General features: G+C 40.2%; 1 protein-coding gene across 4 annotated transcripts in view; it reads right to left on the bottom strand.

Annotated features, from left to right (window-relative positions):
* Positions 1-16,226, bottom strand: part of lrp8 (low density lipoprotein receptor-related protein 8, apolipoprotein e receptor) — a 191,258-nt gene that overhangs the window by 52,450 nt on the left and 122,582 nt on the right. For all 4 annotated transcript variants that reach the window (XM_078258490.1, XM_078258493.1, XM_078258492.1 and 1 more), the window contains exon 5: positions 1,753-2,127. In XM_078258490.1, the coding sequence (XP_078114616.1) occupies positions 1,753-2,127 (375 nt within the window). The remainder of the gene's footprint in view (positions 1-1,752; positions 2,128-16,226) is intronic.

The raw sequence follows: 16,226 nt of genomic DNA, 5'->3' as shown, positions 1-16,226 counted from the left end.
TATTGAGACAGATGTTTCAAATAAGATGGGAGATAATAACCAGGGGATGGGTCTGTGGGAATGAGCAAAGCTTGACAAAATAGAGAAGGAGGAGAAAACCAGCTGCAGATATGTAATGATTCTCACATTTCAAATTTACATTGAAATGTTGCACCTCCCTTAGCTGAGCTCTGCTCTCTCATTTACATAACACACAGACATCTCGGACTATTACACCTTGTTTGACACAAATCTTCCAACTGCCCACTTTTATTCACAATGTAATGATCATGCACACAGACCCAATCAAATGCATAGAATACACACAGCTCCTGTCTTATCATATCTGTAAAATAGTGAACATGGTTATTAAAACAGATTACTCCACTGGCACATGTAGACAAGGCAAGATCACTTCACTTGCTCTCACTCTGTCAGAAGTCATCGCTATTCAATCATGTTACTGGGTTTGTTTTTGTTTGTGTAGACATGCTATGTTTATTTTATTTATGACATTACTTCAAAATAGACACTCATGGACCGAAAACAGAAATTGTAATTATATATTAGCAAGATAGCTATCAAACCGGATGCAGCTTTTAGGATAGATATAATTTGCTAGTAAGGAAGTGAAACAGCGAGACTATCCAAAAGATCATCTATCTATCTATCTATCTATCTATCTATCTATCTATCTATCTATCTATCTATCTATCTATCTATCTATAGTTGTCTGTTAGAGCACTTGCTTCTGCCTGAGTCTTGTGAAAATTCATGTTTGTGTGAGTGTGTTGCAGTGCAGTGTGCTTGTATCATGTCATATGTGCAAGGCTGCTGTCATCTCCCTGAGTGGTGTGTGGGTGTGTGAAGAGGACACACACACACACACACACACACACACACACACACACACACACACACACACACACACACACACACACACACACACACACACACTTGTATGTTCTCCTTCTGCTTCCAAGGATCAGAGATCAGATGGTTACATGGCAACACACTCATGCATCCTCATAATAAAGTTAGCATTGATCCTTCCATCCAATCATTTGGTGGCACATGATTTGTCTCATAGACTTTGTTCACAACACAGCATGTCAGCCTTTGAAGTAGTGGTGAGCCACACACATAATAACCATTGTTCCACAACCCAACATGCATTATTATTGGTATGCATGAATCACCTTCATTAAAGCTTATGGCTGGTATTCACTTTTTTACATTTATCATAAAATTATTTTTAAATAAGCTCAACCAACAATACATTTACCCTCCAAACGAGTACTGCGTGTAGCATTTGTGCCATGGAACAAATTACATAAAAGAACCATAACATTGCAATTGGATGACATATTCATTCATTACAATGAACACTGCAAATGTACATTACAAGCAAAGCTGTGTCCCTGAGCATGTGCAGTGACGTCAGGACTTCTCCGGAGACTGGAAATGCATCATGGAGTTGTTTCAGAATAATCTGGCTATGTTCATTTTAATTAAGGAAAATGTCAAATGGACTCTTTAAGGTATTGTTTTTTATAGTCTTTGGAAAACAACAACATTGGAGTTCTATGGCGCTGGGGAAATACTTTATCACGCTGTGGCTACACAGAAAATTGTTGCTGATAGGATACATTTGATTTCTTCAGACATTATCATTTAATAGTCCATTCAGTTACACGCTCATTTACACACGTACGTATCCACCCACTCATCTAGTCCATCCACATAAATACAACAAATTCACAGATGACTTACCACAGTTTGCTTCATCCGATTTATCCTTGCAGTCTGCGTCTCCATCACACTTCCAGTTCATGTGGACACACTCCCCACTCCTACACTGGAACTCGCCCACTGGGCAGCGAGGTTTCTGGGGCTCTGTCCTTCGGCTGCAGCGCTCCATGGACTCGTCTGACTTGTCCTTGCAGTCCGGGTCGCCGTCGCAACTCCACAAGGCGGGGATGCACTCAGAGTCATTGCAGCGGAACTCGTGCTGGCCACAAGTGGGAGCCGTGCACTTCTCTTCATCGCTGGCATCCCCACAGTCGTCGTCTCCATCACACACAAAGATTGGTGCCACGCACTTCCCATTACGACACTGGAAATCTTTGGAGGGGCAGGCCTTGGCATCTGCAGAACGAATGGGACAAGTGGATAACAGGAAAGGTCATCATTTGGAGGGACAATGTTTCTTTCATTTTCTTATCAGCATTGATTATATATAACCTACTATAAATCATATAAAATATTTTTTTACAGAGAGTGAATTTAACACTTAATTGAGCTGTCATATAAACCATCCACTTGAACTCAATTTGAAAGCAGGCGCTAGTGCACGTGGGAGTCAATGAGAGAAAATGTAAGTTAGAGGACAGATACCTTATCACTGCATATATTCAAACTCCTTGAGGGAGAAGGAATATATGCAGCAATATGTCTCTCTCCCTCCTCTCTCTGGAGATGGAATGAAAGACAATGTTATTCAAATTTAGAGTTAATGAGCAGAGGGCAATTCCAGATGTTCCTTATTTACTCTGGGGCTTTTGCTGTCTAGTGAGAGTAAAAGAAAAAGTCTAAAAAATCTAAAGTCAAATTGGTGATTGCGCATGGTGCTGAGGAACTCTTCTTTAAAGCACACATCACAGGAACAAAGAGGATATGCAGTGCCGGTTATATAAAAAGGGATAAAAAGGAAAAAAACAACTGGTAAACTGTCTCAAGGGAAAAGCACATATGCATTATTAAATGTAAATATAAATAAATATTTTCTCAGCTTCAACCACAAAATCTCAACCATTTAAACAATGAATGCAACCAGTATTACGCTAAAACATACCATATTAAGCACAAGGCCGAGAGCATATGTGCAGCAGAAGTCCAGTTTGTAAAGCAGTTGCAAAATGAACAAAGTGGGGGTACAGCGGCAGGTGCCTGCCACAGTGCAGAACCCCCCTTCACGAGTGTTTGTGTGTGTGGGAATGTTTGTACAGAAATACCTGGAGACTGTATATATTTATGTGCATGATTGTTGGTGCATCTACTTATTTATTGTCCTACAGTATCTCAAGACTTCTGGGATATGATGAAATTATGATGAATAGTATTTAAACGGTTTATGCATCTGTGAAGGTGTGTTGTTGTGTTTTGCTGCATGTGCATGTTTGTCATATCCCAGCAGTTACAGTATCTAATTCCAGCCATGTTAGACAAATCAATTTGAATCATGTATTGTGCGGAAAAAAAAACCCCACTTGTCCTTTGATGTTACTCCCTTCTCTGGGCGCCCAACATAACTGTTTCACTCTCTCTCTCTGTTACCTACCCACACAGTGTGCCAAAGGGACTCATTATGATAATAGGCTATTGGATTTCCTGCTAGCTATTACTGCTAGCATGCTAATCCTCCCCACTCAGATCTCAGTGATTTAATTAACATGAGTACATAAACAACATCAGTAGCATCCCGGTAGATGCTCAGGTGGTTTGGGGGTCACATAGGGTGTTTGGGCAAAGTTATAAAGTGATTATTTTGAAAACTTTCTATACAAACAGCAAGAGGCTTTTTGTTTATGAAAATTATAAACATATTTTGCTTCATCCCAGAGGATGATGATGTGTTGCTAGTCAGACTAAACACCTTTGCGTTTTGTGCTTTATAGAGTTTTTCATTAAAAGCAGAACGTTTGGTCAGCCAGGTGTGTTGGCTATAAACAGCAAGGCTGGGTTAAGAAGCTTGTTAAGTATGGTTCCCACTGGGATATTGAGCTACAAAAAAGATAGTTTGCTCTCGATAGCTTTATTTCCACTACAGGAACAGCAGGTGCCTTGCAGTTCATTGAATTTATCTCTCATGGAGGACAACAACTTTAGCTTGAGTTTGAAATTCACAATAACACAGACTATTAAACCCATTCTTCCACAACATCTTACAAGAGTTACAAGAGGTTTGGGAAGGCATCTTTGTTTTCTTCTTTGGGTGTATTCTCCCTATCCCCAGATCCCAAAACATTCAGCTATTTTCTTTGTTTCTGTCAAGATGATAACAGAATACTGAAGCCTGGTATATAAACATGAAACAGCAGTATACACATAGGTAAACAAAAGTCATATTGGGATAAGAAACAGCTTTCTCCACAATAGCAATTTTTAGATACGATCAGTTTGGCATTAGTCATTTATAGCCAAACAATGCTCATGGTTATTCTTGACTTTAAACCCAATCCTTTACTAAGTAAATCAACGTCAAATATTCATATTATTGTCAATTTGTCTCTTAATATGATCCCCTAAATTTTGCTGCTTTCTGTTTCAGAGAAGATGATGCCATCAGTCCTGGCCATGCCCAAAATAACTTGCACAAAGATCAGAACTGAGAGAGTTCTGCTCTTTGTGTAAGTTATTTTTTCCCCTGCATTCACTAAACCAGACATTTTTTGTAAAGACTTTTACTTCTTCTGTCTACTGCCATTACAAGAAGCTCTATGTTTTAGTGATGTTTGTGCAGGATAAACAGTATAATTGCCATGTTTTTTTGCAATAAAGGAATTTCCCTTAGTCCTGTTAAGTAATTTGGAAGATTTCCTTTGAAATCAGACAGTTGTAAAAACACTGTGCAGAAGAGTTAAGATGGGGAACTGTGCCTTATTGCTTCCAATATAGTGATTTGATTGACATAAAATGCTAAATGTGACAACCCTGAAACATTATGTTCTGGTATTTGCTATTTTATAGGGTGAACTTCACACAGAGCATATGGTCTGTTAAGCTGTGTACTACTTCAATCCCTTGATCCTATCACCTGGCTACGTCAAAGCTGACACACGCCAAGAAGACTTTGGTCAAGTGAAGGTGGTCTCTCGGTTAACACATGCCAAAACCAATTCTCAGAAACAGAGAAGAGATTGGAGAGGAGACAGGTGCTCAGAGGAGCACATGGGGCGGTAGATCCATTGATCAATTTGAGAGTAGAAATGCCTTCTCCCACCAAATAGGACCCATCCCGAGAACAGCAGGCAGGCAGATTTAATAGCAGATAACGGCAGAGACAATAGATGGTCAGATGTGACAGGTAATAGAATAGATATAGTGGGATTACCGTCAACAAATTCTGTAATTGTAATACATGTTATAATGGAATTCCAAATTAATCAATCAGAAGTCTTGCATTGCCAGACCTAATTAATCAGTAACTTGTTTAAGTTGATTATAATAGATGTCTCAGAAATCCAACTAAATTCAACCAAAAAAAGAAGATAGAAGCCTTAAAATATAAATAAGAGTTGAGAGGAATAAGTTTTACAAAGATCGACACTGGACTGTTAATTAAAGACATCCATCCACATGGATTGTTCTTCCAATTACAATTTTAAATAGGTGATCAGTAATCTGTAACTGTAACAGCTTGACGGTAACCTTCTCCACCTGCAGGTGATTGTGTTTAACTCGTGGTTGAAGCTTTCTATCCATCCATCGCCAGACCCTCCACTGGACAGCTAATAGATGGAGCAGGAAGATAGGGCACAGATCATTGGCCTTGATCTGAAGGACAATTGAACTCCCTTCCAGCATGGACTGGTCTAAAGCAAGCAGACACACGCACACGCACGCTCACGCACAAATATATGCTATCTTGACCAAACGCACTTAAAAAGAGGCATACACACACATACAGGTAGAGATTTCAACCTGATCAATTTGTGCTAAGCTATGCATTCAAGCACATGTAATGCAGAAACACGCTACATATACACACATGAACACACCTCTATCTATGAGTCACTAGGTTCAATGTTTCTGGAGCGTGGAATTCAATCAGACTCTGGTCTAACATGTCGGCCACTGAGCCGTGGAGTGGGAGCATGTAGTGGTGTGCACAAGCATACACACATTTTTGCCCACATGAATACGCTTGTCACAAACCTTAGTTCACCAGGTGTGCTTGCAGAAAAGCAAGCTGAATATCACAGATCAGCTCTAACAACCAGAAATGGAAATAAAACATTTACTTCACAGCAGTGTGTAAAATGCTGCATTTAACCAAAAGCAGAAACATGCCTGCTCTACAATCAGCTAAAAAACAGATAGTAACAGCTGAGGGCATTTTAGTGGAGAGTAGGCTTAATGGGCCCTAAAGTAGACAAGCGACATGTTCATCTACTCCGTGAAATATCAATATGTATGCCTTATCCTTCACACGCGAGCATCAATAAAAACAAATCTGTGTTGAGTCAAGCATTCGACTTGTACTGTCAGATACACAAGGGTAATTGTCAACAAATCACTATCTATATTCATGAGGACTGATTCCAAAATAGGAGGAACAATTTCGGTTAAATTATTCACCATTTATTAAAATAGCAGCCCAAACCGCATCCAACTCTTCAGTGCACGTTTTCATCAAGGCTGTGCATGATGAGTACCCAGCGCCTCAAAAGATTATTATCACATGGAGCTAGGAAGGGCACCAGACCGAGGAGTTTCTCATAGTTCTGCTGGTTTGAGGGTAACTTGAGACCGGTGTTGTTGCAAGACCTGTCACTTTGCACACTCCATTCTCCATTTAAAACCTCACCAATACAAAGGCAAAATGTCATGTACTCAGAAAACCAAACAAACTCTATTTTATCTGAACAAGCTAAATGCCACTTTCAACAAAAGTGCTCCTGTAACAAAAACAGAGAGGGACTGAGCAGAGGAGTGATGGTGGATGTGATGGATGCATCACATATTCATACATTTGTACAAATGATTATTACTTTTTGTCAGTTTGGTCACTGGAAGACAATCCTATTCGTGTAACTGACAAAATAGAACTAAAGACGCAATTAAACAATGTTCCCTAAATAGCAAGCAAGCTCTCTGTCAGGATCTCACTAATGATGGCTGACCCCCTTCACCATTAGCCTGGTCCTACCAGACTCTCGTACATTTCATTTGTACAGAGAGTCTGGCTACACTCTTAAGTGTTAACTTCCTTGAAGGCGGGTACTCTGTTGAAGTTTAAAACTATTGGATCTGCCATAACCAATCGCTAACGTTTGGTCGTGACGTCGGCTTAGCATCGCTAGCGTTAGCCACTCTTTGACCACTAACGGAGCGAGCTGGAGAATCAAAATATTTCCCGAACCACGTGGGGAGGAGGGCCACAACATCATGGCCACGACAAAACTCAGCAAAGATTGTTCTTGCTCGGGCTTCTGGATATTCGCATCTTTCTCCGCCGCCATTACGGAACTACAACTCAAACTAGCGCACAACCTAAACGTCATCGTTCTCAGCCACTCGCTCTGTTCGCTAATTGGACAGGTAAAGATTGGCCGGAGAAAACCCGCAAATATACTGCAAACCTGGAAGACGTACTGAAGGAAAATGAAAATTGAGCGTAAGTACGCAGGAGGGCGGAGCCAGGCTACTTCACCACCTCCACACATACTGCAGATGTACAGGAAGTACAATTTTTAAAAGGTAAACCCAGTGTGCAATTACGTGATAACACCTCTTTTTAGGGGTATCAACAAACAAAATTGCAGAGTGCCATTTTAAACTGCATAAAAGTAACATTGAAATTACTATAATTTTCTTGCACTCCACAGCTCCAAGGCGCACAGACACATTTGGACAGTTAGCTAATGTAGCATTTGCTAGTATGTATGAGGCCCATTACCCTTGATATCATTAAAACAGCAAACCATCAGAGGAAGAAAAGTACCAGAGGCGTTGGCATCATCGACTCCGTAACAAGATGGTTGTGTGTTGCACAGGTCTAGAAATGTTAGCCTGCCACTTAGAAGGGGACTAAACTCTGAGGAGCTGAACAGAAACACAAAAGGGAGGAGAGGCAGTTTTAGATCATACTTTAGATGGAAAACATTCTGCAGTAGGGCCAGAGGGGCCCCCAGTTTGTGTGTGTGTCTGTGTGAAGACAGACATAGATGACTTGACAAGCAGTCCCTCTCCAGGGCTCTCACAAACTGTTTATCAGTGCTTTGGCTACATTAGACTTTTGAAGCATGAGCGCGGGAGGATGGCAGCACACACACACACACAGACACGGACACACACACACACACACACACACACACAGACACGGACACACACACACACACACACACACACACACACACACACACACACACACACACACACACACACACACCACCAGACCGACAGGCCCTAAGCCCTCAGCTCTTTGACTTGCTGTAACATAAAAGCGATTCTCTTTTCCTAATGGAATAGATAGACAGACAGTGAGAAGAGATGAAATTCAGAATAGATTTATCACTGACAAACAGAAGGCAGCTTCAGAAGAAATTCACTTTCCAACAGCCCAATGGGGTTTACCAGGCACAGAGCCGACACTACATGTTCGAAGCATTGGTGGGAAAGCGTCATGTAACATGTCAATCATCTTTTATGCTCAAAAACGTGAAAGAAATAAACATGGTACATTATTCGCACTGCACATTAACTAGAACAATTACTGTATATTACCCAACATTACATGACACTATGCAGCATTTGCCTCAGTGAAATCTGCCAACTTCTCTTCATGAAACAAAGCCAAGTCCTCAGGGATTCAAACTGATGCCTGCTGCTGATGCAGTAAGCGACTCATTTTATCTTTTTGTCCCTCAAATGTTGTGATTAGTTTGTACATAACTTGGTTTTCAATCGTTTTTACCTTAGCCAGCAAAGCAGAAAATTCTTAAAGAAAAAAACAGAGTAAAGAGATGCAGACGTAAATATACCTGCAGAGATGAAAGATGAGCTGTTAATGTGGTTTTGGATTTGCAATAACCTGAAGCTTCCGTCATATCTATGGGTGCACATATTATAGCTGACTATAGCTGTCAAGTAGTTGTTGTAGATGTTTGTGTAAGCTTTTCTCAAATCAATAATCAGGGATGACACCATGTACTCATAAACCATGTGGTCGCTGGTGATATGAAAATTGTTTGGAGAAAAATCCAGTTTAAAACAATTTTTGGGTTTATGGTTTCCCAGCAAACGGCGCTCTTAGATCAACTAGGCTACATTTTATTTGGACATGCCATTTTACAAAAATAAAATCTCAACATATCAAAAATTGACAAAAATGGACCTATAATTCATAAAATATCAGTAAATTGCTCAAACTCTTGCCCAAATCCGGGTCAATCAATTCTAGATTTACACCACATTTAGCGCTTGTGTGCTTTGTGACCCCAGCGTGCAAGTGCATCACTAAAATTATTTAGTGATGCATTGCTTTCACCTCCATTATTTCTGAAAAACAGTAAGAACACAGTTTTACTATTGTAACGATATAGTGTTTTTCACATTTTTTTTAAATAGCTGTGTATATATAACCTCAGACATCCTACCTGGACATATTGGTATCTTTGCTCTTTTACCTGTTTCTCTCAAATGGTAATGTATAATTGTTTCATTCTTATTTGGTGTTTGTATACAAATATATATATATATATATATATATATATATATATATATATATATATATAGATATATATAGATATAGATATATAAATAGATAACAGTTTTGACAGCAGTGTGTTAGCATTTGAACAAAGTGCTGTAAATCCACAGTGTTGTGCACGTTGTGGTTAAAGTCATGGGATAAGTGTGTAGAGTTTTGAAAACTGTTCAAGCAATGAAAAACGAGAGTTTGGTCCACATGAACTGCTGCTGTGCAGACTGTGGTTAGAGTTTTGCACATGTTACTCCATTTGTGCCCACTGTCGTTTAGCAGTCGAAAAAAAAACTGTAAAACTAAATAAATCACAAAAATACCCATACAGTATTTCAACTTCATCTCCACTACAATCTTCCAAATAGAGACTTTCTATTCACCTATGCTGGTTAGATTATCTTTGCTTAGAGTAAAAACATGTCAAACTGAGTGTGAAAAGCCACTGAAAAAAGGACCTCAATGTAGCGTGACAGTAGAGACTGGGGAGTCCAAGTGAAATGACAGCTTAGATGAGGAGAAAAATGGCACAACATTCACTGAGAGACTGAAACTCTCTGTGTAACCCGATTGGTATACACCAGGGAGGGATATGGGATAGGATTTGCTAACTCACAAACTCACACGCATGCACACTGAATAGAACAGGATATTTCAATAGCTCAATCATTATGCCATCTGACAGCATCTTATACTTGAATATTAACTGCCTCACCTCAGTAGATTGTGTGCCTGTGAATGTGTGTGTGCAGGTGGTGTCAGATTAATGTCCCTGTGCGTCTCTATATACATGTAGGATTGTGTATTGACATAACGTGTATTATGGATGCCATTAGTCAAAAAACATTTCATAATTCATTATGTCAGCCATTAAATGTAGAATGTGACATAGCCATCACTATATCCTTGTGGCTCCAGTCTTAAATCTTACAAATACCCTCGACCCCACCCCCTCATGCATACACAACATACACACATACACACACAAACAACACACAGACATGCACACATTCTGAATGCCTGTCTGAAAAATAATTGCATTCACTCCGATTGTATAATTGCGAGGTAGTGAATCCAGGAATACATTAAAAATAGGTCATTGTGATTTAGTGTGATGATTACATCTCCACAAACATGTAATCCTGCATTTTACCATGCATGATAATGACATAATTACCATTTGAAATGGCCTCATCATGATACTTGTTTTTCATGTTGTTCACTCTCAACAGCTAAAACTAGATTTCTTCCTCGTAATGAGGTATCTAAGCTAAAGAGATGGGTATCGAGCGCCGCCCTGCAGTCGGTCGTGAGAGCCACAAACTTGCTCTACAAGCAGAAAAAATAGCTTAAAACTTGCTAGTGATAAATTAGCACTTAAGTTGTGTTTTAAGCTCTCCCATAACCTACTCCAATAAAAGGGCACGTGTTGCCACAATGAGTTGTGTTTAAGAAATAGATTGTATAGCCTATTTTTTTTTTTAACCACATAAGACTTTTTTAAAACTTGTTTTAATTATGTATTTTTTTAAAGCTATAGTGCGTAGTTTCTGTTGCCCCAATGAGGAATTCTAAGTAATGGCAACAAAACTGTCGGCACGTCCACATGATACAAGCCTTATGTGATCGTGCACGCACCTCCTCCTCCACGCTAGTAGCCAAGGAGCAAACAGAGGATTAAAAAAACATGATGGACTCTTCAGAAGAGGTAATTATCTTCACTCGAGCTTCTGCGTGGGAAAGTCACTGGATGACACAATCTTCTGAAGTTAGCCATACTGAGGAATACAGAGAGAGTTGTGTGGAGCTGATAGTCTTCATTAGCTTTGTAGCAACTCATTTGGCAATGACTTGAATGACGTTTATTAATATCAAAAAGTTACGCACTAAAGCTTTAACTGACAGAATTAATCGGTCAAAATTCTCATTTTCTGCGAAAATTTGTGTTCAGTCTGAACACAATTCTAGAAAAATGCTCTCCATCAGAGCCTCATGGGAAGTCTTGTTGGTTGTTAATAAAACAATTGTGGTAACTTATAAAATGACATGGTGGTCACTGTTGAGTGGCAGTGCAGCAGATCAGCTTTACTAGCTACTAGCTTGTGTTTACTAGGTAGGTAGGTACCTGCTGCTAGATTTAGTGCAGTAGCTAGCAGCTAATAGTTATTTAGATATAGTTAGTTATATATGCACAGAATTACAGTTTGGGTTTTTCATCTTTTTTTTTAGAGGCTAATCTTTATAAAAATCTACTGTAGGAGAAGGTTTTGAGAAGAGCCTGTAGTGGGGAGGGTGGTCTGTCAATAGGTTACTGGCCAGAAAAGCAGCAACATTAAAAGGTCCTTCCTCTTTGACTTAATTAAGTTTGGTTGCATCTCCCTTGGGTTGAAGTAAAGTTATGGTTTCCCAGCAGTCAATTGTGATTCTGAGAGTGTGTGTGTGTATGCAGGAATAAGGACGGGGGTTGGAGGGTTGTAAGAGGATTGAGTAATGTACTTAAAGCTATCATTGGAAGAAAACGGTCTGCCTGAGTCTAAAGCAAGTGCAAATGCCTCTGGGTGCACAGCGAGCCTGTTTGTGTGCTGGCACTCCATTACATTACACCTACACACACAGTGAGAGCAGTCAGAGGATTATAAATGAAGGAGAACGTAATGGGAAGAAACTACGAGACAAGAGGCTACCATTATGTCTATGCAGTCACCTCTTCTCTCAGAAATGTGAGTGAAGCAAGATAAAAGAAGCAAAACCACTACATACACAATTGTTCACACACTTGAACTCACATACTACATACTGCATTTTTTTATGTGGGTGGAGTCTTCTTCGTTCTTTTTGATGTGTTATCAAATAATGGGAAAGAGGTTACATTTACTGTAGCCTACAGCAAGCTGGACTTAAGTTATATATTGCATGTGTGTAGATGGCTAGAGGAGGGGATGTGTGGTTCATGTGTGTACAGTTTGTATCTCACTGTGTTTACAAAGGACATTTCCTCAGTGTAGAAAGCACTTTCTGAATATTGCGACCTAAATGGCTATTAGATGTTAGTTACTGTACTAAAGCTAGCAGCAGACAAACTTGTATCTTCATGTACAAGCACTTAAGAGGTGCCACTTTATTTACTCCCCTCCTTCTACTTCCTACCAGAACAACACACGTTCAGCACACACACACACACACACACACACACACACACACACACACACACACACACACACACACACTGTTTTCCTCTCCTCTGCCCCTCTCTGTCCCGCTATAAAACACCAACTAACATATCCCTGGTGGGCATCGATCCAGCAGCCTCTTGCTGTAATGTTAACAGAGCAGCTCCGGCTGATGTGAAAAGAGCAACAGGTCCCCAGGGCCTGCAGGAGCCTCTCTGACTACTGTCTGTCACTCTCTCTGTCTGTCTGTCTGTCTGTCTGTCTGTTGGATTTACGCCTCCGCCAACATAGTGCTTGCATGTAAACAGGCAGAGATAACTCTTCACCAATGCAGTGAACATATAGTGGGGCAAAAAAGTATTTAGTCAGCCACCAATTGTGCAAGTTCTCCCACTTAAAAAGATGAGAGGGGCCTGTAATTTTCATCATAGGTACACTTCAACTATGAGAGACAAAATGAGAAAAAAAATCCAGAAAATCACATTGTAGGATTTTTTATGAATTTATTTGCAAATTATTGTGGAAAATAAGTATTTGGTCAATAACAAATGTTCATCTCAATACTTTGTTATATACCCTTTGTTGGCAATGACAGAGGTCAAACGTTTTCTGTCTTCACAAGGTTTTCACACTGTTGCTGGTATTTTGGCTCATTCCTCCATGCAGATCTACTCTAGAGCAGTGATTTTTTGGGGCTGTCGCTGGGCAACACGGACTTTCAACTCCCTCCAAAGATTTTCTATAGGGTTGAGATCTGGAGACTGGCTAGGCCACTCCAGGACCTTGAAATTCTTCTTACGAAGCCACTCCTTCATTGCCCGGGCGGTGTGTTTGGGATCATTGTCATACTGTAAGACCCAGCCACGTTTCATCTTCAATGCCCTTGCTGATGGAAGGAGGTTTTCACTCAAAATCTCACGATACATGGCCCCATTCATTCTTTCCTTTACACGGATCAGTCGTCCTGGTCCCTTTGCAGAACAACAGCCACAAAGCATGATGTTTCCACCCCCAATGCTTCACAGTAGGTATGGTGTTCTTTGGATGCACTTTGGTCTTGGCCATAGTGGAGTTTAGAGTGTGACTGTTTGAGGTTGTGGACAGGTGTCTTTTATACTGATAACAAGTTCAAACAGGTGCCATCAATACAGGTAACCAGTGGAGGAGAAGAAGTTACAGGTCTGTGAGAGCCAGAAATCTTGCTTGTTTGTAAGTGACCAAATACTTATTTTCCCAAGGAATTTGCAAATAAATTCATTAAAAATCCTACAATGTGATTTTCTGGATTTTTTTTCTCATTTTGTCTGTCATAGTTGAAGTGTACCTATGATGAAAATTACAGGCCTCTCTCATCTTTTTAAGTGGGAGAACTTGCACAATTGGTGGCTGACTAAATACTTTTTTGCCCCACTGTACAGAGGGGAAATCCTTGACAGTTGCAATCCTTACCTACAGTACAGCGAATTCAAAGTTTCCAGATCACTGTGCGTCTTTCAAACTGGAGAGCAAAACAAGAAATAGCAGAAAGAATCTAACTCTGAGTCTTTACTGTTGTAAAGTGAAAGTGTTAAATTATAAAATGTGTTGAAATGTTAAATCCAGTGCAGCAATTCAAAGAACAGCAACATTGAAAAGCACAGATTTGTTAATAAGTGTAAGTAACAACAAGGTTAATATTTTCTTACTTTTTTAAAAAGATTTGGCAATCTTTCAAAAACCTGCTAAATGAAGGCAACCGATTCCACTGCTGGATGTTTAAATCCAGTTGTGATTGGACTTTTAACTGGTTGAGATCTTGATATTAGCAACATTTTTTGTGAGTTTTTGAGATATTTGAGGTAAGACTGAAACATCATTAAACCACATATACTGTAGTAGTTTGTTGAGGATTTTAAATGGCTGTATCGGCCTAGACTACTACACAGTAATGTGTTTTTCCATTACATGGTTCCTGCTCGACTCGCCTCGAGTCTACTCGCCTTTTTTGGTTTTCCATTACAAAAAACATTCCCTGGTACCTGCTGACAGGTACTCTTTTTAGTATCACCTCCGTCCAGGTTCCAAGCGAGCTGAGTTGATACCAAAAGGTGATGTGAAAACCTGCAGACTACCGATTGGTCAGAGAGAATCGTTACTAATCACTGCGTCATCATTGTTAGTGACAGACGGGGGTGTCATGAACAAACCCGCTATTTTTAAATAGTTTAGCCAGCCATGGTTTTTTTGCTGCCTCCAGCTTCTTGAAACAATTTTTTTCTTCTGGCTGTGGCAACAGCCACATGCCGAGAATCAAAAACAACACACCTTCGACGTTCTCTGTGTGTGTGTCGCGTTAGGTCACGGCAGTTTCCTGCGGCGTCGCTATGACGACCAGCCACGCTCGCCTCAGGCATGAGGCGGTACAAACCTGCAATGGAAAATGGAGGACGGGATACCGTGGCTGATTCGAGCTGAGTAAAGTCGAGCAGGTCCCATGTAATGGAAAAACGCCATTAGAGTGTCCTTTGGACCTAATCTGTCTGTCCTAATGAAACCCAATGGGACATATTTTCATATTTGCATTCCCAATAGGACAAAAGGTTTAACTGTGTAGGTGCGAGTTGATTTAATGAAGGTAACTATTAGCATACTAGCCACATTGACACAATTACAGTATTTTCAAAGCTCTCTAAGGATCAGAAATAGCCTGCCTGACTGTGATACAGCTAAGCTAATACTTGCGCCGGGTTAGCACACTTAGATGAAAGTACGAGACAGAGGGAGAGGATGCAGTGAGTGGGTAAGAAAGACGGGAGGAAAAAAAAACCCCAGAGAGTTTCAGTCCAGTTTTTCCACGGAGGTTATAATAACACAAACAAGACAAATTGAATTAATATTATTTGGAAATCCATTCCCTCACTTGTAGTAGACAATTTAATTAACTCAACCACTTAATTCCAACACTGACACATATTTTTGTTTCAATTAACAGGCATGTGTGATGCAAGGGGAAAGTCACCTCATCCTAGTGTCTGTTGTAATTGAAGTGTGCCTGATCTTATTAGGTTTGTGGAAATGTGAACTTCTCTGGCGATCAACCTTAAGCAAGCTGGATCATTCCTGCGCTCGCTGAATCAGCACCACAACAGGCCACACACTAAGAGAGAACAAATGATTGTGGTCTCTGCTTACATGAATAGGTGCCTGTAATGTCTGCCCACATATACAATCAATTCAATAAATGTTGATAAGTATCACTGATATTTCTTAAATCATTGTAGTTTTTCAGAGCAATAAGATATACTTATATATTACGTCATTTTGACGTCACAATGGCGCGTGCCACCTTGGATGCGTCCAGTATAATTCTCGCTTAACACATAAAATCCAAGCGCGCAGGAGAGATCCGAGAGGAGAAGATTTGCAAGCGCGCAGAATCAGGCTGAGTGCGAGGAGAAGGGCCAAAGCTGAGAGCAGGAAATCTGTCTAAGCAACAACATATCTGAGTCCAAGCACAGTTTCAGCACAAGCAGAGCAAATCCAAGCACGAGCAGTGACCATTTGAGTGTGAGAGCAAGGTTTTGAGGGAAATTATTACAAAATCTGAACGTAAT

Source organism: Sander vitreus, chromosome 9, assembly GCF_031162955.1.
Source record: "Sander vitreus isolate 19-12246 chromosome 9, sanVit1, whole genome shotgun sequence".
Lineage (NCBI taxonomy): Eukaryota > Metazoa > Chordata > Actinopteri > Perciformes > Percidae > Sander > Sander vitreus.
This window is presented reverse-complemented; position numbering and strand designations above follow the sequence as displayed.